General features: G+C 34.2%; 2 protein-coding genes across 4 annotated transcripts; one reads left to right on the top strand and one right to left on the bottom strand.

Annotated features, from left to right (window-relative positions):
• Positions 1 to 15,071: 15,071 nt before the first annotated feature.
• Positions 15,072 to 22,645, bottom strand: LOC103501617 (uncharacterized). 3 transcript variants are annotated; one of them, XM_008465228.3, is made up of 2 exons: positions 21,510 to 22,636; positions 15,072 to 15,922 (listed from the first exon to the last, which is right to left on the bottom strand). In XM_008465228.3, exons 1-2 carry the CDS (start codon positions 22,532 to 22,534, stop codon positions 15,919 to 15,921), a joined length of 1,029 nt encoding a protein of 342 aa, XP_008463450.1. In that variant the 5' UTR covers positions 22,535 to 22,636; the 3' UTR covers positions 15,072 to 15,918. The 3 variants fall into 3 exon arrangements, with proteins under 3 accessions (XP_008463450.1, XP_008463445.1, XP_008463448.1); XM_008465223.3 differs by having other exon boundaries at positions 15,072 to 15,918; XM_008465226.3 differs by lacking the exon at positions 15,072 to 15,922 and adding an exon at positions 19,005 to 19,520 and having other exon boundaries at positions 21,510 to 22,645.
• LOC103501615 (probable galacturonosyltransferase 12) lies at positions 15,918 to 20,798 on the top strand. Its single transcript, XM_008465222.3, has 6 exons — positions 15,918 to 17,354; positions 18,570 to 18,625; positions 18,731 to 18,889; positions 19,163 to 19,753; positions 19,931 to 20,233; positions 20,333 to 20,798. The coding sequence occupies exons 1-6, from the start codon at positions 17,144 to 17,146 to the stop codon at positions 20,615 to 20,617; spliced, it is 1,605 nt and encodes a 534-aa protein (XP_008463444.1). The 5' UTR covers positions 15,918 to 17,143; the 3' UTR covers positions 20,618 to 20,798.
• Positions 22,646 to 24,414: the final 1,769 nt, after the last annotated feature.

Here is a 24,414-nt window from a genome sequence, read left to right as displayed (position 1 = left end):
TCAATCCCTAAGTAGTAAGAGAGTAGACCCAGATCGCTCATCAAATTCTGTCATCATTTGTTGCTTGAACTTTTTCAATGTTACTTCCTGTTACAATAAAATTGTCAACATACACTTCAACGAGCACAATTTCTTCTCAATCTCTTCATGGGTAGATTGATTTCTCTTGAGTACATTTTTTAAAGCCAAGCTCTTTGATACTTCTATCAAGTTAAGTGTTCCAAGCTCGTGGAGCTTGCCTCAATCCATGGAGAGCCTTCGACAATCTATACACCTTATGCTTCTAGTTTGGCATCTCAAACCCCTTCGGTTGATTAACATATACTTCTTCTTCTAACTTCCTATTGAAAAATTATGACTTCACGTCTAGATGGTGTACCTCCCAACTTTGGTTTATAGCAAGTGCAAGAATGACTTGAATGATGTCAAGTCTTGCAACAGGTGCAAAAAGTTCTTCAAAGTTGATGTCTTGCCTTTGTACATAGCTTTTAATGACTAATCTTGCTTTGTGCTTGACAACTTTTCCATTAGAGTCTTTCTTCAGTTTGAACACCCATTTTAGGCTAATAGGTCTGTGTCCCTATGGAAGCTCGATTAGAATCCATGTATTTCTCTTCTTAATGAATTTTAGCTCATTTTCCATTGCTTTGTATTAGCGGGCCAAGCCTCGGTTGCAACTTCTTGGTATCAAGTGAGTTCATCAGGCACCACCACTATCACCTCATTTTCTTCTTTTTCAATTCCTACCACTTCCTCTATGTTGACATAGTTGTCAGAGAGGGACCTTAGACGACTTAATGTGTTTGTCGATGGTGTAGATGGACTTATCTCTTCAATCGTGGGTACCTCGCCATTATGGTGTGGTATTTTCGGTTCTGGTTTCTACATCCTCTACATCATCAACCTTATTGAAATAAAATAGGTCTATCATCTTAAACTCGGAAATCTCCTTGCCATCATTAACGCCTTTTTTCCAAGCCTATTTGAAATTCTCTTAAAAAATGACATCTCTACTAATTTATAGTTTTTCACGACTTGGGTCATATAGGCGATGAGCTTTGCAACCTTCTTCGACACTAAAATATACCATTAGTGAGCTTCTATCGTCAAGTTTCTTAAGGTAAAGGGTTATGTTTTTTACATACGTACGCCACACAACAAATACTCTTAAGTGTCCAATACGTGGCTTTCACCCCATCCAAGCTTCAAATGGCATGTGTTCTCCACGGACCTTTGTTGGAAGACGATTTAATAAATAAATCGTGTGCCTATTCTCCTCTCCCAAGAACCTTGTAGACACATGCATGCTTTTGAGGTGCGATCTCGTTATCGCCATTACGATGTGATTACGATGCTCTACAATGTCATTTTATTTATGGTCAATATGGAGCTATGATGTTTCATTTGATTCCTTCTTTTTCATAAAATTAAGTGAACTTTACAGATAAAACTTGCCACCTCGATCCGTCCAAAGCGTTCCGATCTTATACTCCATCTTGTTCTCTATCAAGAATTTGAATTTCTTAAATGCTTGGAATGCATCACTTTTTAACTCCAACATATACAACCACATCCATCTCTTGGAATCATCAACGATAAATAGAAAATACTTGTTGCCAGTTAGTGTACATGGTGAAATTGGTTCGCAAATATCAGCATGGAGGAGTAATAGTTGCTTCTTCACTCTATAGTTTGATTAGCGCAGGAAAGATAGCCCTAGCTTGTCTGGTAATCATGAATGCTTCGCATAACTTGTTTGATTGAGTCACTGGTGGTACTCCAACTGCCAATTTCTTCTCCCCCTTGAGCCTCAAGTCATGAAAATTGACATGGTCAAGTCTCACGTGCAACAACCATGTTGGATCTTCTAGGCTGCCAGAAGGCAAACTTACTTGAACGTCTTCAAGGTTGTCTTGTACAAGTAATTTTGTGTTCGTTTCATCGACATCAAAAGCTTCGACATCAAAAGCTTCTTACTTCTGTCAGACACTTTCATGGCATCTCCCACCATTTTCACCTTGCACTCATCTTCTATCATTTTCTCAAGGTTTATGATGTTGCTACATAGTTACGGAATGTAGTACACCTCTTGGAAAGCCTTCTGATCACTGTTTTGATACTCAAACACAATCATTCCTTTTCCCATTATCTGAATAGTTGATTCATTGAGAAACTTCACCCTCCCAGTGACACTTCCATCCAATTCTTGTAACTTCTCGTGATGGCTAGTCATGTGGTTGCTAGCACCGTTGTTAAGGTACCAAACACCTTTGTTTTCTTCATTCTTATTGTTGTAGTATATCTTTGGCAATAATTGCTCTTTGCTAAGTAGTACGACACCCACCCGATCACGTCCAATACAAGTTCCTATCATCAAAGCTGGTTCTTTGTCGGTGGCACGAGTTAGATGAGCCCCGTCGTCACGACCTTTTTCATGGCACTCCGTTGTGTAATGTTCCATCTTATTACAAGTGAAACACTTTATGTGACTTTTGTCGCGAGTGCCATTGTCGGTGTTGCTAGTGCCTCCTGCACAATTTTGAGGTTTCGTACCACGATCACAACCATGACTGCATCCACATCCTAGCCATCTTCTGCAATCTCTACTGCTAGATCCGCACCTCTTTTTCATTGAAAAGTTGTCATTGATATTCCCTCTCCGTCTTGCTTTCCACTCAACATGCGTAAGTAGGAGTTATCCTTCGGTGTTGTTGTAATTTCCACAAAGTCGGGCTGTCCATTCCTCATACGCCTTCATTCATCATATCGCCTCTTCAAACAACATGGTTTCGAGATCTTGGAATCGCTCAATTTAACGACGACAAGGAAATGTTTGTCGAGGACAGAGTCGAAGAGCTTTTGACTAAAGATGAATCCTCAAGTGCAATGTCAAGGATGAAGAGTTTGCTCATTAATGCACTGATTTTTTTGACGAACTCATCGATCATCTTGGTCTCCTTCATTTGAAGAAAATAAAAAACTCTCTTCAAGGTTTGTACTCTTACCTTCTTCACCCGTTCGTTGCCCAAGTACTTCGTCTTGAGACTATCCCAAACTTCCTTCGCGGTCTTTTTCTTCGCATTTGTAAAAGGTCTTCGGGGATATATTAGAGAATGTAACCATAGGCCTTCTTTTCCTTCTTTGCATCCACTTCGGCTCCTACCGCTAGCTATTCCAAACTCCTTGGACGTCGAGGATTGCTTTCGTCTTTATCGCCCACATTGTATAGTTGTGAGGAGTTAACATTGGGTAGAGAATCGACACTCCGTCGTTCTCTTTCGCAGCTTGTTGAGAAATCGTCGTCATCTTCTAGGACTATGAAATCTTGAACGAGAAAGTACCCAAGCTCTAATACTAGATGTTGGCTTAGGACCAAGGATCTACAAATTAAAAGAAAACCCACAAGCACACACTAATATGCAGTGTCTTAAAGAAGTTACACGTAAGGAACAATATTGCAGGGAGAAAATAATGCTCTAAAAATAATTGAAGTGATAGGACCTTTATTAATAACTTGGTGTAGTATTAATTCACTTTAAAGACTTATATATATAGCCTCACAAGGGAACTAAAAATAATAACTTAAAAATAGGAACTAGTGGGAATTGTGCTTACTGCACGTTACAAGTGGAAACAATAAAAAAAACTGGAAACGTGTCTTATTTTGGATCCAAGAGAATTGATCTTTGACAAAGACCATGCTTAGATTATTTTCTCACGTCCCTTGCCATGTCTCTCACTACTTGTTGTGTTGGCAAGCTCCTCTCTCTCTTTTTTTATCTCTCTAAAATCTTCTTCTCTCTTTTTCTAAAATCTTCTCCCAATTTTAGCTACTACATCATGCCATCGTCACTTCATTTTCATCTACCACCAACGGTGAAATTGATACAACTATCGTTGCTACTATTGTAAATTAGTTTTAAGATTGAGCATCTTTGTAGGGTATTTGAATTTTTGTTGTTAGATATGCTCTTCAGTTGAAAGAAAATATATGATTGTAATCATGTCTATGTTTGTGCTAAATTAAGATTTTTTTTCTTGATTTTGTGAAAATTTTAAAATTAGATTTTCAATTATCTGATTCTAATTTATGAAACTAAAATTTTGTTTTCACCTATATATTTATGATTTGTAATGGAGATGAAATTGAACTTGATCTCTCCAAAGATTTGAATAACGATGAAAAACTGATGAGAGAGAAAGAAGGATAGAGAGTGAAACTAATAAGCATATCTTACTAGCAGTGATTCAAGCTCGACAACCGACGAATGGACGTGCAACGAAGTTATGATCACGAAGTTGGTACGGATGCAGAATGTTGGATAATGGTGGATGGTACAAATGGGAAAGAGAGGGATATATGGAGAATGAATATGTTTGTGGAAGAAGATGAAAGTTGATGTTCTTTCTTTTTTAAAATAAAATCTAAACTTAATAAATCTTGTTCAAGTGTATCAATTGTATAACCCAATGCATTATTTATTATGTATATTAAATAGTTATAAAGTATATCAACAATATATTAGAAAAGTGTATCAGCATATCAATCAAACACAACATTATCAAGTACATGAATCAAGTGTACAAGACTATATTGATAAGGTGTTTATAGGACTTCAATTATATTAAATTATATTTAATTAATATAGTATGTCAATGAAGCATACAAAGTGTATCAACAATACATCAAGTGTATCAAACCTATCATGTGTATCAAGTGTATTAAATTCATCGATTCTATCAATGAAACATAATTAGTGTATCAACATTACACCAAGTGTATCAAATCATCAAGTGTGTAATGAGGCATAACAAGTGTATCAATGATGCAAAACGTGAGAGCATGTTGATAGTTTTCCATTTTCAAATGTGGGTTGGACTTGTTTTGACATTTTTGCAAAACCAAAAGTTGTGTTTTGTGGATCTAGTTTATTAAACCTATTATGATAAATGTGCAAAAGCCCTTCAAAAATAGTAAAACTTAATTAACTATATTTCACTTATAATTCTTTTAAATTAATTAAAATACGTGAACATTAAAGGTTAAAAAATCAGTATTTAATGAAAATTGAGTTTTAAAATTTAAATCTTGAAACTTAGAGATCTCAGATTAAAACAAAATTCAAACTTCAAAGATAAAGCTGTAGAACTTTGAAATCTACAGACTAGATTGTAATTAGACTATAATAAAAAAAATGTAATCAGGTTCAAACTTTTAGAACTAAAAATGTTACATTTCTTAACTTTAGGGACAAAATAAAAAATAAACCCAAACTCTAAGAAACAAATTAATTTTTCTTAAAATAAATTAATTTTTATTTTTCTATTTTAAAGATAAAACAAACAAACAAAGAATGTTGTGCCTCATCACAATAAGTAGAAAAACATAATTGAATGAGAAATGAGAAAAATCAAGTGTCAAATACAAAATAATGATGATAATAATAATAATAGTTTATAGACTTTAAATTTGTCTAACAAGTTGTGTTAAATATTGCTATGAATTTTGAATAGTGTTCTATCAGATTTATGAACTTTTTAATTAATAATTAATAAGCCATATTTGTTTCATATGATTTTTGAATATATTGTAGGAAAAATATGAGAATGTCGATCAATAGGAAATTGTTGTGTTGTAACGAACCACTGCCCTAAAAGCAATTTCGACCAACCGTGGTGCTAATTGTGATGCTGGTTGCTCCCCAAGGTTAACATAGCTTCCCTGTTCAGACGTGCACTCGTCAGAATAGAGAATGAAAAAAAAAACCGTATGAAATGCTCAGAACTTTTAGAGAATATGAATTGGAGAATGAAGAAGAGAAAAGAGAGTTGGAATGAATGAGTTCTGTATGTTGAAACCAAATGAATTGCCTCCAATTTATAGAGAACCAAGGAGGGCAGAATGTGGTCGAGAGTGATCATTGAAACAACATTGCCGGGAGTGAACGTCAAAACTATAAGACCGGAACAATGCATGAAGAACTAGGCGGCAACGACTGCGTAAGAGTGTGACACATATCTCTTGGCATTGAATGAAAGAGATAAAAAGGTAAATTTACCAAAAGTATAGGCAATAAAAATTACATTCTTTTTTATGCAAGCGCGGTTACCCGAGCCCACCCGCCCAATGAATCAAACGAATGGCAGCAGCGGCACGCATGTGGTGACAGGGTTATATTATCACCGTCACCATAGTTTGAAATCCCATTTGATTGATTATGTGTATATAATCATTTACCACTTCAAAAATTAGCAATGTGGGACAATTTATCTCAACTTTTCTAATTGGGCCAAAGCCTACATGTCATTTCTAACAATCCTCCACAATGATTGTAGCAGTAAAGTTACTGGGTAGGGAAGGAGAATGAGATTTCACTAAATTTTTTCTGAGCATAGATGGGACATGCACATAGAATGAACCTCGGGTCATCGTGAGAGCTCTAGAAAGAGACCTTTAAACTCTTTCATAGAATTAAGGTAGCCCCCCTTCACTATCACGTTATATGTTTCATCAAGTTTGTCAAACCAAACCACTCTAAAAGAGCTATGGAGACTTTATTATTATCCATACCAACTATGGACCACTCAAAGGCTTTTGTATCATCCATCAAGGTCCACACAATGGGCTATAGACCATCAAGTCTATCGCAATAGACCACCCAATAAGGGGCTATGGACTATCAAGTCTATCACAATAGACCACCCAATACCAAGTGTTATGGATCTCCGAAGGGCTTTAGGCCTATGTTCAATGAGGAATCTAGAACCACTTTCCTTGTTAGTCCTTTGGTTAAAGGATCAGCCTGGTTCTTCTCAGATCAAACAAACTCTAAGGAAATAGTTCTTTCCTTTAGCTGTTGTTTCACAACTGCATGCCTAAAACGTATACGTCTTCTTTTGCAATTATAGACACTGTTCTTGGCAATACCTATGGCAGCCTGTGAATCACAATGTATGGACACAAGCACAGATGCCCCCCACAATGGTACATCTCCTAGTAGGCTTTTGATCCACTCAACCTCTTGTCTTGTCAAATCTAATGCTATAAACTCATACTCCATAGTGGATCTAGCTATACAAGTCTGTTTTGCAGACTTCCAAGATATTGCTCCACACACAAGAAAAAATACATACCCACTAGTAGACTTAACCTCATCATTATCTGTAACCTAATTAGCATCACAATATCCTTCTAATATGGTAGGAAATTTGTTAAAGTGCAAACAATAATTTATCGTTCCTTTAAGATATCTCAATAGATAGCGTAAAGCATCCCAGTGGCATCAATCAAGATTATGTGTTTATCTACTCAATCTACTGATAACATATGCAATATCAGGTCTAGTGTAGTTCTTTAAATACATAACAATACCTATGATCTTTGTATATTCAGGTTAAAACACACTATCTCCTTTATTCTTCTTAAGATGTTTACTAGCATCATAGGGAGTTCTTACTGGAGAAACATCAAATGAATCAAATTTCTTTAGTCTTTTCTCTACGTAGTGAGATTGACATAGGGACAAACCGTTTTTATTTTTCGTGATTTTAACACCAAGAATTATGTCTGCATTTTCTAGGTCTTTCATTTCAAAGTGTGATGAAAGGAACAACTTGGTCTCATTTATCAATTCCATATTTGTTTCAAAGATTAACATGTCATCAACATATAAACATATTTATATGCAATCAACTCCAAAAAAACTCGGAATAAACGCATGTATTTGAGGAGTTTACTTTAAATCCATTGTTTATCAAAGTATTATTAATTTTTCATACTATTGTTTAAGAGCTTGCTTAAGACCATAGAGAGATTTTTTAAGTTTACACACTTTATTTTTCTTGGCTAGAAATTTTGAACCCTTCTGGTTGTATCATATAAATTTCTTCTTATAAATCACCATTTAAAAAAGAAGTTTTTACGTCCATCTGGTGAATAAGAAGGCTACGTATAGCTGCTAGTGCAATCAATGCCCTAATTGTGGTTATCTTAGTTATAGAAGAATATGTGTCAAAGTAGTCAATAGCTTGCTTTTGAGTATACCCTACCACCACTAATCTAGCCTTGTATCTTTCTATTGACCCATTTGGTTTTATTTTTCTTTTGAAGATCCACTTACACTTAATTGGCTTACTTCCCATGGGAAGGTCTACTAAGTTCCATGTTTGATTCATGGTCAGTGAATCCAGTTCACTCTCAATAGCCTCTTTCCACATACTTGACTCTACAGAGCCTCTTGATAAGTTTTAGGTTCCTCATTTATTAAAAACAAATTTGTGAAGTTACAATCAATTTCATCGCACCTTTCTATTATAAAGGTGCTTAAGAAATCTTGACCAAAACTTTTCTCATTTCTCTGTCTTTTACTTCTCTTAGGTTCTAATTCACATCCTATGTTCGATGTAGTAATAGTTTTAGAAACAGGCGTTTCACTAACAACTGAGAGGTTTTCAGAATCATGCATACTTCTAGATAGTCAAGGAATAAAAAGAGATTGCTTTAATGGAAACACATGCTAAAAGAATTCTGCATCCCTAGATCCATTTATGGTTTTATCATTTAAACACATAAACCTATATGCAACACTATTTTGAGCATAGCCGATAAATATGCAGTCAAAGCTTTTAGACCCTACCGTAGATTTCTTCAATGCAGGAAATGGTACCTTAGCCAAGCATCCTTAGACCTTCAAGTAGGAGAGATTTGGTGCATATCCTTTCTAGACTTCGTAGGGAGTTTCGTCTAGCTTTTTGTAAAGAACCTTGTTAAGAACAAAACATGCAGACAATACGGCTTTTCCCCCACATATTATCATATAGATCAGAGCTTAACAACATGACATTCATCATTTCTTTAAGAGTTCTATTTTTCCGTTCTTTTATGGCATTTTGTTGTGGTGAGTAAGGAGCAATAAATTCATGAATAATACCATTTGACTCACAAAATTCTTTAAGAGTTTTATCAGAATACTCACCACCTCTATCTAATCTTAATCTTTTTACCTAATTGATTCTCACTTTCTGCCTTAAATTTTAAAAACATGCTACCACCTTGATCTTTTGTTTTTATCAAATAGATCTTAGTAAATCTAGAGAAATCATCAACAAAATATACATAATAATTTTTACCACCTCTACTAGTAGTGTTTTTAAAATTTGCTAGATCAAAGTGAATTAATTCTAGTTTGGTACTTCTAGTTTCAACTGGTTTGAAATGTTTCTTAAAGAATTTACTTTCCAAACAGACAAAGCTTTTACCAGTTTCATGCAATTCAAATGCATTAATAAGTCTTAAGTCCTTAAGCTTCCTAATTGATGCAAAATTCACATGTCCTTGTTTACCATGCCATAAATCAATAGATTCAACTTTGTAGGTGGAACTAGAAACATTTGCATTCATGAAAATAGTATTAAGTACAAACAGACCATTGAACAGATACCCCTTATTGACAAATTCTCCATTTTTGGTGAGGACAACCTTTTCACCTTCCAGTACAATATTAAGATCTACCCGATTCAACAGACTCTCAGACACCAAGTTCTTACTTAGGGAAGGGACATACAAAATATTACTAAGCGATAAAGTTTTTTCAGAAGTTAATTTTAAAATAACCTTATCTTTCCTGACTACTCCTACAGTAGCTAAGTTTTCCACATGAATACACATTCTCCATCTGCAGTATCTTTGTAGACATGAAGAAGTTCTTAATTGGTGCAGAAGTGTCTAGAGACTCTAGTATCGAGAATGCAGTCAGTCTTGTTTTCTACCAAGTTGACCTCTACAACAGCTGTTATGACATCGTCGTCTTGTTCTGCAAGATTGGCTTGAGGTGCTGGTTTCTGGTTTGGTCTCCCTTTGCTTTGATTGCATTAGTATGACTTGTGTCCTTTCTTTTCGCAGACATAACAGACTAGCTTCTTCTTCTTGATTTTTTCCCAGGAGCCTTGAACTGTCTCTGTTTTTAGTTTTTCCCCTTATGCCCTTTATCCTACTTGGTTCTGTCTCTGTTAACAACAGAAGATTCAACTAAGTTAGCATTAACTAAATTAAAATTTTTAGAGGCTAACTTATTTTTCAGTCTGCTGGCTTGTTTTGCGCATGTGACTGATCAATTCCTAAAGTTTCAAATCCTTCTTCTTGTGCTTTAGGTGATTTCAGTAGTCATTCCATGGGGGAGAAAACTTCTCGAGCAAAACATTTTCTTGGAGTATTTCACACATCTTCATGCCTTAAGATAGAACATTTGCCACCATGTTTTCGTACTTATGTATTTGTTCCATAACTTGCTTGTCGTCTATCATTTGGAACTGCAGCCACTTTCCAACAACGTATTTCTTTCGCCCAGCATCATCTCCTCCATATCGAGATTTCATGGTACTCCACATGTCATTGGCATATTTTTTAGTCACAAACAGGCCGAACATTGGGTTTGACATGTGGTTCAACAGATGCCCGCGAACAGTCTTGTTGTCCTTTGCATACTTCATAGGATGATTCTGGATCAGAAGGTGCTGGAGTGGTTGTTGGAGGATCAGATGGTAGATCAATGGTAAGAATATAGCCGACTTCTAACTACCAAAAAAAGATCAATAGTTTTTGGGACCAACGGTGGTAATTTGTTCTATCAAGTGGCTCTAGCTTGGACAGATTGGGTAGAATTTTGTTGGAAGTCTTGATCGACATTGAATTGCTTTCAAATTTTAGGAAAAATGTGAGAATGTCGATCAATAGGAAATTGTTGTGCCGTGATGAACCACTGCCCTGAAAGTAATTTCGGTCGACTATGGTGCTAATCGTGATGTCAATTGCTCCCCAAGGTCAACACGGCTTTCCAGTTCAGACGTGCACTCGTTGGAATAGGGAATAGAAACAAAATCGTATGAAATGTTTAGAACTTTTAGAGAAAATGGAGTGGAGAATGGAGAAGAGAAGAGAGACTTGGAATGAATGATTTCTGTGTGGCTGAGAGCGATCGTCAGAACAACATGGTCGGGTGTGAACGAAAACGACTGTGTAGGAGTGTGACACGTGTCTACACTTGGCATTGAATGGAAGGGGTGACACGTGTCTACACTTGGCATTGAATGGAAGGGGTGACACGTGTCTACACTTGGCATTGAATGGAAGGGGTGACACGTGTCTACACTTGGCATTGAATGGAAGGGATAAAAGGTAAATTTTCCAAAAGTATAGGCAATAAAAATTATATTCTTTTTCGCACAAGCACGTTACCCCCATCCGACTAGACGGATAGTAACGACAGTGCACGTGTGGTGATAAAAGATTAAATTGTCACCACCATCATAGTTTGAAATTCCTTTTGATTGCTTAGGTGTATATACCCATTTACCACTTCAAAAATTAGTAACGTGGGACAATTTATCTTAACTTTGCTAGTTGGGCCAAAACCCACATGTCATTTCTAACATATATGAATAATAGATCACGTATAAAATTTAAGATTATTTCAAATATTGTAAACTAATTCAAAATTTATTTTATATTTAACCGATCAATCCATTTTTTCCTAAACTAAATAGTTAGATATTCAAGAATTTATTAAATGTAACACACCTGCTTATTATTTTGATTCCATAAAACAAGAGTTTCCCAAAGTTAACTGAGAACTATTATAGTATAATCATATTTATCAAAGGAAGATACCTAGGACATGTATATTGGGATTATAGAAGACACGTTGGGATTTGTGCTTTATTCAAATTGAAGAAACATATTCAAACTTTATTTTCACGTAAAGCTCCAAAATGGAAATTAAGCATAAAGAAAGGGAAAAAAGAAAAATAAATAAAATGTCATTAAGTATTAGAACTTTATGATGCTACTCATTGTATATTGTGCAAAGCCTCTTATCAAGATGTTTTGTTCAGAGAGCTCAACCTTTCGACTTTAAAAATATGGATTCCATATTTTATTAACTTTATATAAACTTAGGTTTTAAGGTTAAATAATTTTTTGGATTTTTACGATGTGCGCTTCTTACTTTAAATATTTATCCTCGATAAATTTGTATTATAATTAAAATATTTAATTATTATAAGGAAATCAATTTAAAAACATTTTTAAGAATTCATTTTATATGCAAGGATTAACATTATAGTAAAAGAAATGATGCAATAGAATGAATAGTAATGAATTTTCATTAGTACGGATGATATACTTTCATCTTATCGTCTTCTATTATTTTAATCAACTTATTTAGAAAGAATTATCTGATAACTTTTTTCCACTGCACAAATATCTTTACTTAATTAAATTTGAGTTGATCTTAAATGAAAGAAAGTAAAAGTTGTTACAAAACTTTAATGAAAAATCTATTTCAATTCACTTTGGAGTTTAAGTGGGCATATTTTTTAAATTGGAAATTGGAGATTTGTTCCCCATTCTTAAGGGTGTGTGTGCCTACTTCATGGTTCTAACTTGAAAGACACCATGAAGTTGCGGGTATTGAACTCCACCAAAAATTTGATCTTCAAATAAGAAAAATCACTTTAACTGGCACTTAAAACGTGTTGCTAAAGGTAAAAACTGACACTAAAAGTATTAACAATGTTGAGCCACATGGTAAAAGGTGTTGAGGCTTCTATCGATCAAATAATATTCATAAATCACCGATCAAAGAACTTCAACTAACAAGTAGTATCGATAGCATGAACAAGGTCGAACCCTAGGAAGCGCAGAAGATTAGCTCATCAAACCTCATTTTAAATTGGTCAATGGGGGAGGGGGGGTTGGTGTGGAAGGATAGTTGAAAATACATAAAAATAAAGTACAAGAAAAGATAGATATGCAATTAAATGAAAGCAGTCTAACTTAGGGTGTTGGAATGAATGAGTGCAACCTTGATCATTGAGATGCTTAAGATGTAAAATAAGCTTCTTGTTTGTGTCTAGCGATTGATTGGAACCCCGATCAATGGTTTTATTAGTCTAACTAGCTAAGCATGGCAAGTCGAACCTGTACCTAACATGCTTGACTAATCGCATTACACTCTAAGGATTATGCTAGAATATATGAATGCTTGATTTTCATTGTTGTTTAATCAAACAGCACCTGGCGAGCACAACAACACTTGCTTTACGCTCCAGAGGCATTTTTGTAATTTAAAATGATTCTATCCCAAACTGATTTGATTTAGCATCGATTGGCTCCAAATGCTTCGTTGTACCTCATAAACACTAACTAACTTTAAATTAGACAATTAAGCACATTAAACAAGGGAAAAGCCTAGAATTAAGAAGAGGAAGATAGTACATTTCGGGTACTATTACCATATATTGCTAAGAATGTCGTTGTAGTCGCATAGCTAAATATTTTAGTGACATATTCACCCATACCACTAAAGTACAACTTTTACTGACTTGTGTCCGTTATTAAAAATTCACTTTTAGCAACATGTTATTTGTCGCAATTCTGTCTTATACAGTGACATTGCAAGTTTGTCACTAAAAGTTAAGTTTTAGTAACATATATGAGTGTTGCTAAAAGTGAATAAATGGTTATTTCAAATATTATTTTGCAACACACGTAAGAATTGGTAAAGGTATTTCATTAATTAAAAAAACAATATTCAGTTTAATTTATAAAACATGTTATCACTAGAATATCAGTCACTTCTTGACATAAAAGGAAGGCTAACTAACAACATTTATGTAGATATATAATAAAAGTAATATGATATTTGTATGCATAACTTATCTTTCAAAAAAAAAACATAACAATTAACTAATTCACTTTAACAAAAGTAATATAATTATTTGTTCCTACACAAGCTATATTCAACTTACAAGGATAAACAAAATTGGTAACTATGATAATTACAAAACTCAAAAAAATATTTTGATTCATTTTACCCTATTTGAAAACAATGTAAGTTTCTATTTTTTTTTTATTATTTATCAAATTTGTTAAATTACGTTTCAAGGTCAATTTTCTCTTCCCTCTAAAATTGCAATTTTGAGGAAGACTTTTGTTGCATTTTAGAATTTGATTGAAAACGGTTTCCATGGGAGACCACTTGAAATTCTTCCAATGGTTTTTACTACTTATCAACACTTTGTACTTGCATTAGATTGAAATTTTTTTATTGTAAAACTTTTCAATTTAGCTAATCCCAGTCGATACTATGTAATTTTTTTAAAAGACTTTTATCTCTCTTAAAAAAGTTAGAACATTTTGAATCTAATATAAATGATGCAATGCTTTTCAAAATTAAAATGTATTTGCAATTAATATAGATAAAAGAAATTATTAAACTAATTTTTTTAATATGATAAAAAATTCTAACTCACTGCCCAAGAAAAAACTAGAACTTCCTAGCTTAGACAAAATAACTTTCGAACCCGAAGGTAACCATATAAATTCTACTAATATATATTCTCAACACAGTATAAAATAGGGTAAAAGAGTTATCTCAATGCGTTATCTTTATAAATTAAACATGTGTATGAATGACCCAATTTAAAGGTGTTAATCTAGAAGGGTCAAATTCTAAAAATTCAATAAATTTTAATTTTTTTTACGAAAAATGGTTAAAAATATCAAATTTGACAAAACATAATATAACAAAATTTAAAATTTTATGAATAATAGACCCGGGTAAACAATATTGATAGATAATCCAAACTTTTACTATATTTCGTAAATATTTTTACTTATTTTATTATATTTAATAATGTCTTTTTTTTTTTCATTTATTGATAACACATTAGAAAGTGGTGAGCTCTAACACATTATTATTTTCAATCAGTTTCTTTTATAAAAAAAAATCAACAATTGTCCAATCAGAGGTTCACATGTGCTACCCGTTGCAATACAAAAATCTATTCTTCAAGGAGGTTTGAAGAACTACAACCCAAAATCCCAATGGAAATAAACATTACATTAGTGTGTCAACTCTTGTAAACTAGGTTAGACAAAAGATTAGTTTTTGATTAAATCATCAGAGGTTGTTTGGAAAACTTAAATTTTTACCTGAAATGAAAATCAATGAAATCTTGAAAAGCATGAATAAATAAAAATGAGATCATAAAGAGCAAAAACAACGAAATCGGAAAAGAATCACAAAATAAGTTGTATATTATAAATCAGATAAAAAAACATGCCATTCAAATTTGAGCTTAGATCAGAATTCCATCCGATTAACTATTAGCTCAAAACCCATCCGTGTGTAGCTGACAAGAAGTGGTCTCGAGTTCAAAATTTCGACTCAAATTGTGTTATAGTACTTTCTCTCTTTTTTTTTTTTTCCAAAGAAAAATCCATCCGGCAGGGCGGAATTGAGTCGTCTATATAAAAATCTCATTATCCTTGCATTTCTTGATTAGCTCGAGCAGCGGTGGTTCATTGGCTGCGCGCGGAGTGTGTTCGATCGGATTTACATCTCCCTTCCACTGTTACAATTTTTTACAATTTCTCACCTTCAATTTAATTTGCGTCAGAAAATCGAAATTCTCCGCGTACTTGTTGAAACTCGATGGATGGTATAACTGAGAAATCTAGGGTTGTGACGAAGAATCCATCGCCATGTGATGTTGAAGCTCTCAAGAAATGTTTGCAGGAAAATAATGGCGATCGTGTCAAGTGCGAGTCTCAAATACAAGCCTTCAAGTCTTCTTGTTCCCTAATGAAACCAAATCCATCCTTGCAATCTGGGAGAAATGACTTCGGCACCAGTGTTTGATTTCTATCGACCTTCTGTTCTATGTTGAAATTTCAAAAAACCCCTTCTTTTATTTGAGTGCAGCAATGAAGAGGTTTGTCTACAGATGTTTGTAATTGTGGTTTATTGGCAATAAAAATCTTAATCTTCCATTGCTAATCCTTCAACTTCATTCTGAATTTCCGTTTTGCTTTATGAAATTTCATAGTCTGAATCAAATCATTGTTCTGCTTGGTTTCTAACTGAAAGGAAATATATTAATAATTAAGCATTTCATAAATTCATTTTATTAGTATTGTATACCTACTCTCGACTTGAGATCATTACTTCTTTAATGGAAATAATACAGAACAAACAACATTAACAAACCAAATGCTTCATAGCTGCAAAAACTTCATCAAAATGGAAAGTTTATTGATAGAATTATGTACATTAGAATTTAATGCTCATAACAAACAGTGGTCAAAATAGACATTAATAATACAAATGAAGGAAAAGTATGTATTGTGAATTTGTAGAAATTTTTGCCTTTTTACTCACTTTAACCAAATGAAGTGAGTTTAAAATCAGCCTGGTGGTTGAGAAAGTACAACACAATATTTGATGAAAGGAACAATCCAATCTGAAGTTTCCCTCAGTGATTAGTAAAATATGGAACGATCAATCCCTTTTCAAGAGAAATTTAATGGAGTAATCATTAGAATTTGTTTGATTAGGGAAAAATTAAGGACTTCTGATAGCTTGAATTAACTTAATCACAAGGCAAACATGCAACAGAAGGATTAAAAAAAAAGGTTTCTGCATTTTCACTCCAAAAAAGACCAACCAAACCAACAGAAGAGAGAGAAGGAGAAAGGGGAAAAGTCCCTTTCTATTTAGAAAATATGTTCTTTCAGAGTTCAAACTCTTTTGTAGACTAACATTTGTAAACTTCATGTGAAGGCAAAGCCAAGCCAAACACCAACCCCTCCCCCCCATCCCCTGTTTCACATTTCAAGTTCTTTCTTCTTCTTCTTCTTCTGCTTTAAAAGAAAGTTTGAAGTATTTATTTATTCTTTCTTATTCTGTTCCTTCTAAACTTCCCTTCTTGAAAATGAAAAGAAACCAGTAAAACAGACAAAGCTTCTTATCAGTCCCATGTCCCTTTCTTCTTAACAACCCCCTTCCCTCTCCTTTGAATTCAAAAAAACCACTTACTGATAAAAGCTGAAACATCTAGCCCAAATACTAAGCAAGGTTAGGTAAGAGATAGCAACCTTAAACACCATCAAAAACAGCATATCTATTCCTTGGATCTTCCAATTCAAATTCAGTTCTTCTTTGGGAGATTGTCAAATGAAATAACTGTCTCAAAGGAAGAACTCTAACCTGGCTAGCTTTCCCTGAGATTTGGGTTTCACTTCAATTTGCCGTTTGTAATAGTGTTTTTAGCAATAGCAGTTGTTTGCTTCTGTTGGAAAATAATGCAGCTTCATATATCACCAAGTTTGAGGCATGTCACAGTTCTCCCAGGAAAAGGTGTTAGAGAATACATCAAAGTGAAGGTTGGATCAAGAAGGGTTTCGTGTCGAATGCTTATCTATTCACTTCTATTCTTCACCTTTCTTCTCCGGTTTGTGTTCGTGTTGACAGCAGTTGATACGATTGATGGAGAAAGCAAGTGTTCTACTCTAGGTACATTACTTTTAAGCTTTGTTCTCTCCCCCCCCCATCTCTCTATCTATACACACACAGAAGAAGCAGAAGAATTTGCATATAGAGAAAAAAGAGAATTCTGAATAATATCAGGTGAAAGCTTTCCAAAACCAAAAAGATTTAACCCTCAATGTCTTGCTGAAGGAAAACAATAAGAAGGGAGGTGAAGATACATTCTGGGATCTGTTATAGATTATTATTAAAATAAATTATTCATTTCCCAGTTGAGATAAATTTATTATTACTTAAACGAAATATTTTAAGAAATTAAAACAAATCTAATAGGTACAAATTTGATCCTAATTTCTGAGATGTCTTACTATCAATAAACTTAAAAACAAGAACAGCAGAAACTGAAGTAGAGAGAGCCCAAAAAGGAAAGTATGGAACGCATCTAACTGGAGCCTCTCTATGCCTAACTTAAGATGTGCAGCCTAAGCAAGTTTTAGAAGCACAAGATAGAAGTTTTTTGTTTTTCTTTGCAATTTCTCAATGCCCACTATTATCTAATGTCCTATGATAGGACTCCTATCTTTTATACCTCCAAAAACCCAACAAGCATATTAACTTTGAAAACTTTTAGGAGTGTACCTTATCAAAGCCTAATCAACTCCTACCACTGGACACCATCAGATTAGTTTTTCCAAGAAACAAAAGGGAAGTATGGAAAGCATCTAACTAAAGTACTGAAATTAAATATCCCATCTAGTTGAGAATTTTTCTTATTAGAACTTTAGCACAATCTAACAATGTAAGATGAAATATTATGGTCTATTTTTTGTTTTTGAAAACTGTGCTTGTTTACTCACCCTTTTCTTTAATAGTTTCAACTTTCCTGAATAAATATTTGAATGCATAGCCAAATTCAAAAAATGAAACAAGTTTTTAAAAACTGATTTATCCAAGTTTTCAAATCTTAGTTTGAATTTTGAAAACACTCCCAAGAAATAGATAGCAGAATGAGTAAACCCATAGGTAGAAGTAGCATTTATAAGGTTGATGCTCAGAAGCAAAAAAGTAAATGATTATCAAACAAAGCCTAAATTAACACATGAAATAAGTTTATTCTTTTGTCATATTAATGACATGGTTATGATAAATAAATTAGAAAATTAGGATGATTAAATAAACAATATGACTTGAAAATAAGTCATGGCAGCTTCTAATAGTCTAAACTTCTTTATCTTATGGTAGGTTGTCTGGGGAAAAAATTAGGCCCAAGGCTCTTGGGGAGCAGATTGGAACCAAAAGTAATCTCCAAACCTCTGCTCTGAGGGCATATTTCAATGTCTATGTAGGTAGTATTGATGAACTTTGTACTAAAACTTTCTATATTTTGTTGGATTTTGGGTCAGGTTCCAGATGTTATGTATCAAATATTGGATAAAACTATGAGCAAAGATGAACTTCAAGGAAGATTAGACAATATTCCTCAGACTCTAGAAGATTTTATGGCTGAGATAAAGGAAATCAAACCAGATGCAAAAACCTTTGCTCTCAAACTCAGAGAAATGGTTATTATCCCTCATCTCTTAGTTGATTATTAATTATTATCCATCAACCTCTTGAAACACACCCTTTACCTAAAAATCCAATTATGTTAGCGTTAGGTGTGTGAGGAGAATTAAATGTCCAATCTCAAGGAGATATGTTAATCATTTAAGAAACAAATCACCACTTCCACAATCGTATTGTTTAAAATCCTTTAGAGCTTAGCGAAGGTATTTACATTTGTCAGGTTGCATTATTATAAAGGTATTAATTTGAAGTTCATACGTATCTTGCAGGTCAGTCTTATGGAACAAAGAACCAGAACTGCCAAAATTCAAGAATACTTGTATAGGCATGTAGCATCTAGCAGCATACCAAAGCAGCTCCATTGCCTTGCCCTCAGGCTTGCCAATGAGCACTCAACCAATGCAGCTGCTCGTCTCCAGCTTCCTTCAGCAGAACTTGTACCGGCCCTTGTTGACAATTCCTACTATCACTTCGTCCTTGCCACTGATAATGTGCTTGCTGCATCTGTCGTCGCCAAATCCCTCGTGCACAATGCTTTACGCCCGCAGAAAGTTGTTCTCCATATAATCACTGATAGGAAGACTTACTTCCCAATGCAAGCATGGTTTTCCCTTCACTCTTTATCACCTGCAATTATTGAGGTTAAGGCATTGCATCATTTTGACTGGTTTACAAAGGGTAAAGTACCAGTTTTGGAAGCAATGGAAAAAGACCAGAAGGTCCGGTCACAATTCAGAGGAGGGTCATCTGCCATTGTTGCAAATGAGACTGAAAAACCTAATATCATTGCATCAAAGTTGCAGGCACTAAGTCCCAAATACAATTCCGTGATGAATCACATTCGTATCCATTTACCAGAGGTAAACAAGTTCTTTCTATGAAACATAATTAACCCTTGTTTTTATCTGAAGGAAGATATTCTTTTGATTTTTCTTGTAAACTGGCAAGAAAGTGTTCCATTAAAGGCAAAACTCCCAATAGTTCTATCTTTGATGCTTTACTATGTGAATCCTAATGAATGGAAATTCTACATGCAGTTGTTCCCAAGTCTCAAGAAGGTAGTGTTCTTGGATGATGACATTGTGATTCAAACTGATCTTTCACCTTTGTGGGACATCGATATGAATGGGAAGGTTAATGGAGCTGTCGAAACATGTAGAGGAGAAGATAAATTTGTGATGTCCAAGCGATTAAAAAACTATTTGAACTTCTCACATCCTTTAATAGCAGAAGCTTTTGATCCTAATGAATGTGCATGGGCCTATGGAATGAACATCTTTGATCTTGAAGCCTGGAGAAAGACCAACATAAGCCTCACATACCATCACTGGCTTGAACAGGTAAGGCTCAATTGAATCATGAATCAAACTTTCATTTGCTACATTATGTAATCTACATTTTCGAACATATGGGCTGAATGGAAATTGTTTGCTATCCAGAACTTGAAATCGGACCTAAGTTTATGGCAGCTTGGGACTTTGCCTCCTGGCCTTATAGCATTTCATGGTCACGTTCATATCATTGATCAATTTTGGCATATGCTGGGCCTAGGGTATCAAGAGAATACAAGTTTTGCTGATGCGGAGACTGCTGGAGTCATCCACTTCAATGGCCGAGCGAAGCCATGGCTTGAGATAGCCTTTCCACAGCTCCGGCCATTATGGACAAAATATATCAGCTTCTCTGATAAATTTATCAAGAGCTGCCATATAAGAGCTTCCTAGGTTGGGAAGAAATTTTCTTCAACTGATGATAAAGAATTACTTGTAAATGCAAAGAAGAAATATACGAGAGTTCTTTGATACGGGATACGAGATGATAGCTGCAACTTTTACTTCCGGATTCTGCTTGCTCTTCATCTTTTTGTCCATTCCCATCTTTTCAATACTAGTAACTTTTTCTTTCCTTTTACACATAAAACCCGAATGCCATTTCCAAATTTTTGTAGATTTAGATACTTTTGTTATGGTACAAAGATTGAAAATATAAGGCTTTGCATTGCAAGCTGAAAATTACATCAACTAGTCTTAAAAAGGTGCAGTTCTACTTAAAATACTAATTACTAAAGAGAACACTGCGACAAATGGAGTCATGATAAACAGGCTTAGCTGGACGACCAGTAATTAGTGGAAGCCAATTGCATAAAAATTAAGTAATGGTTCAACGTAAACAGATTGCAAAATAATCAAATGAGGCCTTAGTTTAATCGCCAAAAATCTTATTGTTATTGAGGTATACAAATAGACAGATAACAGGATCACCTTAGGAGATATGTCAACTTCGTTTAATTGCTTATATTTAGGCATAGGATTTCTCAATCAAATATTTAATTAAATATTAACTCAAAGACATAACCAATATAGAAGTACAAGAATTAGAATAATTTAAGAGCCATAAGTACAGAACGAATAGTGTATTTTAACTTAATTCATATTATGCATGCAAACTTTCATGTCATTTTCAAAATGGATAGTCAATTTTCCTAGAAGCCACATATAGAAGGTGGAAGAAAAGGGACTGGAGAACTAAAGAGAACATTCCAAAAGCAAGTACATTTGGTTTAGATTATACCTAAAGGCAAATGGGGAAGCTGATGGACATCGACATGAAACTTACTTTTTTCCAGTTACGTTTGAGACCAAATCCCTCAAGAACTTTGCAGACTTGGTGATGGGTGAGTTCATGGCCATCAAATTGTACAACACATTCTCAACCTCTGTGATTGATGGTCGCGCCTTGAACTTCGAAACCGCCTTCAATTCTCCTCCTTCCTCTTCAACAAGCACATTCCATAGCTCACCACTCAAGACCCCATTTCTCACACACTTGAAAATCATCCCTTTTCTCTTGTTCAAAATCCCTTGAACTTCCAAACCCATGAAGGAATAAATCACCTCAAAAGACCCAATAAACCCACTCAGCTCACCAAATTCAATCTCCTCCTCAAATGCCCATTTGGGGTTGAAAATCACCACTGGCTTAGGATAAAACCCATCTGTAACAGTTTTTATAGTTCGAATTTGAGAAGATTCTAGCCCCAAAAACACTGCCACATCATTAGAATTCAGAATTCTACCATCTAATCCATCAAACGAAGAAACGTCTATCTGTTCAACTTGATCAGTAGAACGAGACTGAAAGGCTTTACTAGCAGCTTCAGCCAACATGGGGTTAGACCAAACGAGTAAGATTTTAATAGGGGACCCTTTTCTCTTAATGGGCAAGTCCCCAAACACCTCATAAGCGAGCTCGATCAGAGAGCCGGACGATTCATCAACGACCGGAATCTCCACTCGGAATCTGGGTTGCTTTGCCTTCTTGATGATCTTGCCGGAAAACCTAATGTTGTTGAGGGGTTTTTCGAGTGTGGTAGAGAGGCAGGTTTTGGCCTGGGAAATGGCATCGTCTTTTGAGGTGGGTGGAGTTGAAGAAGACAAAGAAGAATGAAGTATAAAAGGTATTGTTCTTGATTTGTGAGTTGAATGAGGAAGATAGGAGACATGGAAATGGGGCTTTGGGAGGAGCTGAGAGGGCGGAACTGGAAGTAGAGGGAAGAAATTCTTGGTGGGGAGTAGATTAGGGAAAATGGGTTTAGCAGCTTCGGTTATTTGGGAATGAAATTTGAGAAGATTGAAGGCCATTGATGAGAGAAAAGAAAGAAGAAAATGAGACGCGAGTTCTTCATCCAAGTTTCAATCATAACTGGATAATATTTTGTTGGTGACCGTTAACTTTGGAAAACATAAAGTTTAGACCTGTTGGTAGAGAAACACATTTGAGTTATATTCTATATTTTCAAATACATGTTAGATAGCATATTCATAAATTTGATTTCAATTTAAAACAATGTTTAAATGTATTTGATCTTATAAATCATAAAACTAATATTATTTGTTCATTAAAATTTAATTGACAACAAACAAACTATTATTGATTTATTTATTCATATATATATATAGTTTTTATGAATTGAAAAACTTTGGTAAATTGTTCCTACAAACTATTTTCGATGATTTTATCAAACCAAAGGGACTAAATTCTAGTTATAAGTCATAGGGATCGATTCAATTTAATCTTTTTAAAGCTATAGGCACAAATTTTGTAAATTAAACTAAAATATTTATACTATTATTTTTTGTAATATTTTATAATTTATAATCTATTACGCTATACATATGATATTAAAAAGTTGAGTTTATAACATGAATTATTGTATTTTTAAATGTCTTTATATATATATATGTATTTAATAGAATACATACAATAAGAATTTTCAAAAATAGAAAAATATTGAAACTATTTACAAATTATAACAAAATTCATCGATCTCTGTAGAAGTCACCTAAGTTTTTTTCTATATTTTATAAATAGTTTTATTTCTTTTGTTATTTATAACAATTTTCCTAATTATATAATGGACAACAATTTTATGAATAATAGTTAAGTATATAAAAACATTTTTAGAAAATATAGATACAACAAAGTCTATCGAAGATAGATTTCTATAGCAAATAGATGCTTATAGTTTGTTAGTGATACACCAATATTTGCAATATGGTTATGATCACTACTAGAAAAAGAGTATTTCTTGACGGTTGTATTTTTAATTTCTTGATGGTTTTTGAAAAAAAACGTCAAGAAAAAGGCGATTTAGAAGAAAAACTGTCAAATTTTTTTATGAAAAGGCAGATGGTGGTCAATTTTAAGCTTTCTTGACGTTTTTAAAACGTCAAATAATATGCATTTTTCCTTGACGTTTTTAAAAACGTCAAGAATTTTTATGAAAAGACGGAGAGGAATCATTTTTCAAAATTCTTGACGTTTTTTAAACGTTAAGTAAGATACTTTTCCTTGAGGTTTTAAAAATGTCAAGATTTACTGAATAATTAAGAAAACTAAAATATTAAATTTTATATTAATTAAAAAATTTTAAAAGAGCCCAAAATTTCGAAATCTCTTCGTCTTGCGCGCCTAATCTCTTTGTCTTCCTTGTTACATTCGCCGTCGCCCTAAACATCTCGCCTAAATCTCTTCCCAGATTTCGTCTTCTCCGTTCACGAAAACTCAGTTCTCTGTCGTTGCCATTGGTTCGCACCCAACTGTTTCCACTGTTCGTTGTTCGCATTCGTCTTCCTCGTTTGCAAAAAGTGTGCCTTTGTCGTTTCCGTCGAGCCGTCGTTTGCACCCAATCGTTTTCGCCGTCCGCCAGTCGCCTCCCTTGATCTCCTTCGTCTTCCCCGTTCGGTAAGATTTTTCTTTCTTTATTTAAGTTTTTTTCTTTCTTTAGACAATTTCGATTGTTGATGATTAAGATGGGGATAACAAATTCCCTGAACTATTTAAATTGCTTATAAGATTATAATTGCAATCACAATGTAAAACTTATTTGCTAGAAAATGTTACACATAAGAGATGGTGGATGGCGCACGACGCCATGCCTGAAATGTGCAAGATTTATGTTTGATCTGTTCTAATAAAAGGCACAACTGGTGCCACCAAAGACAAGTAGAGAAGGAAACTT

This window comes from Cucumis melo, chromosome 6 (assembly GCF_025177605.1).
Source record: "Cucumis melo cultivar AY chromosome 6, USDA_Cmelo_AY_1.0, whole genome shotgun sequence".
NCBI lineage: Eukaryota > Viridiplantae > Streptophyta > Magnoliopsida > Cucurbitales > Cucurbitaceae > Cucumis > Cucumis melo.
This window is presented reverse-complemented; position numbering and strand designations above follow the sequence as displayed.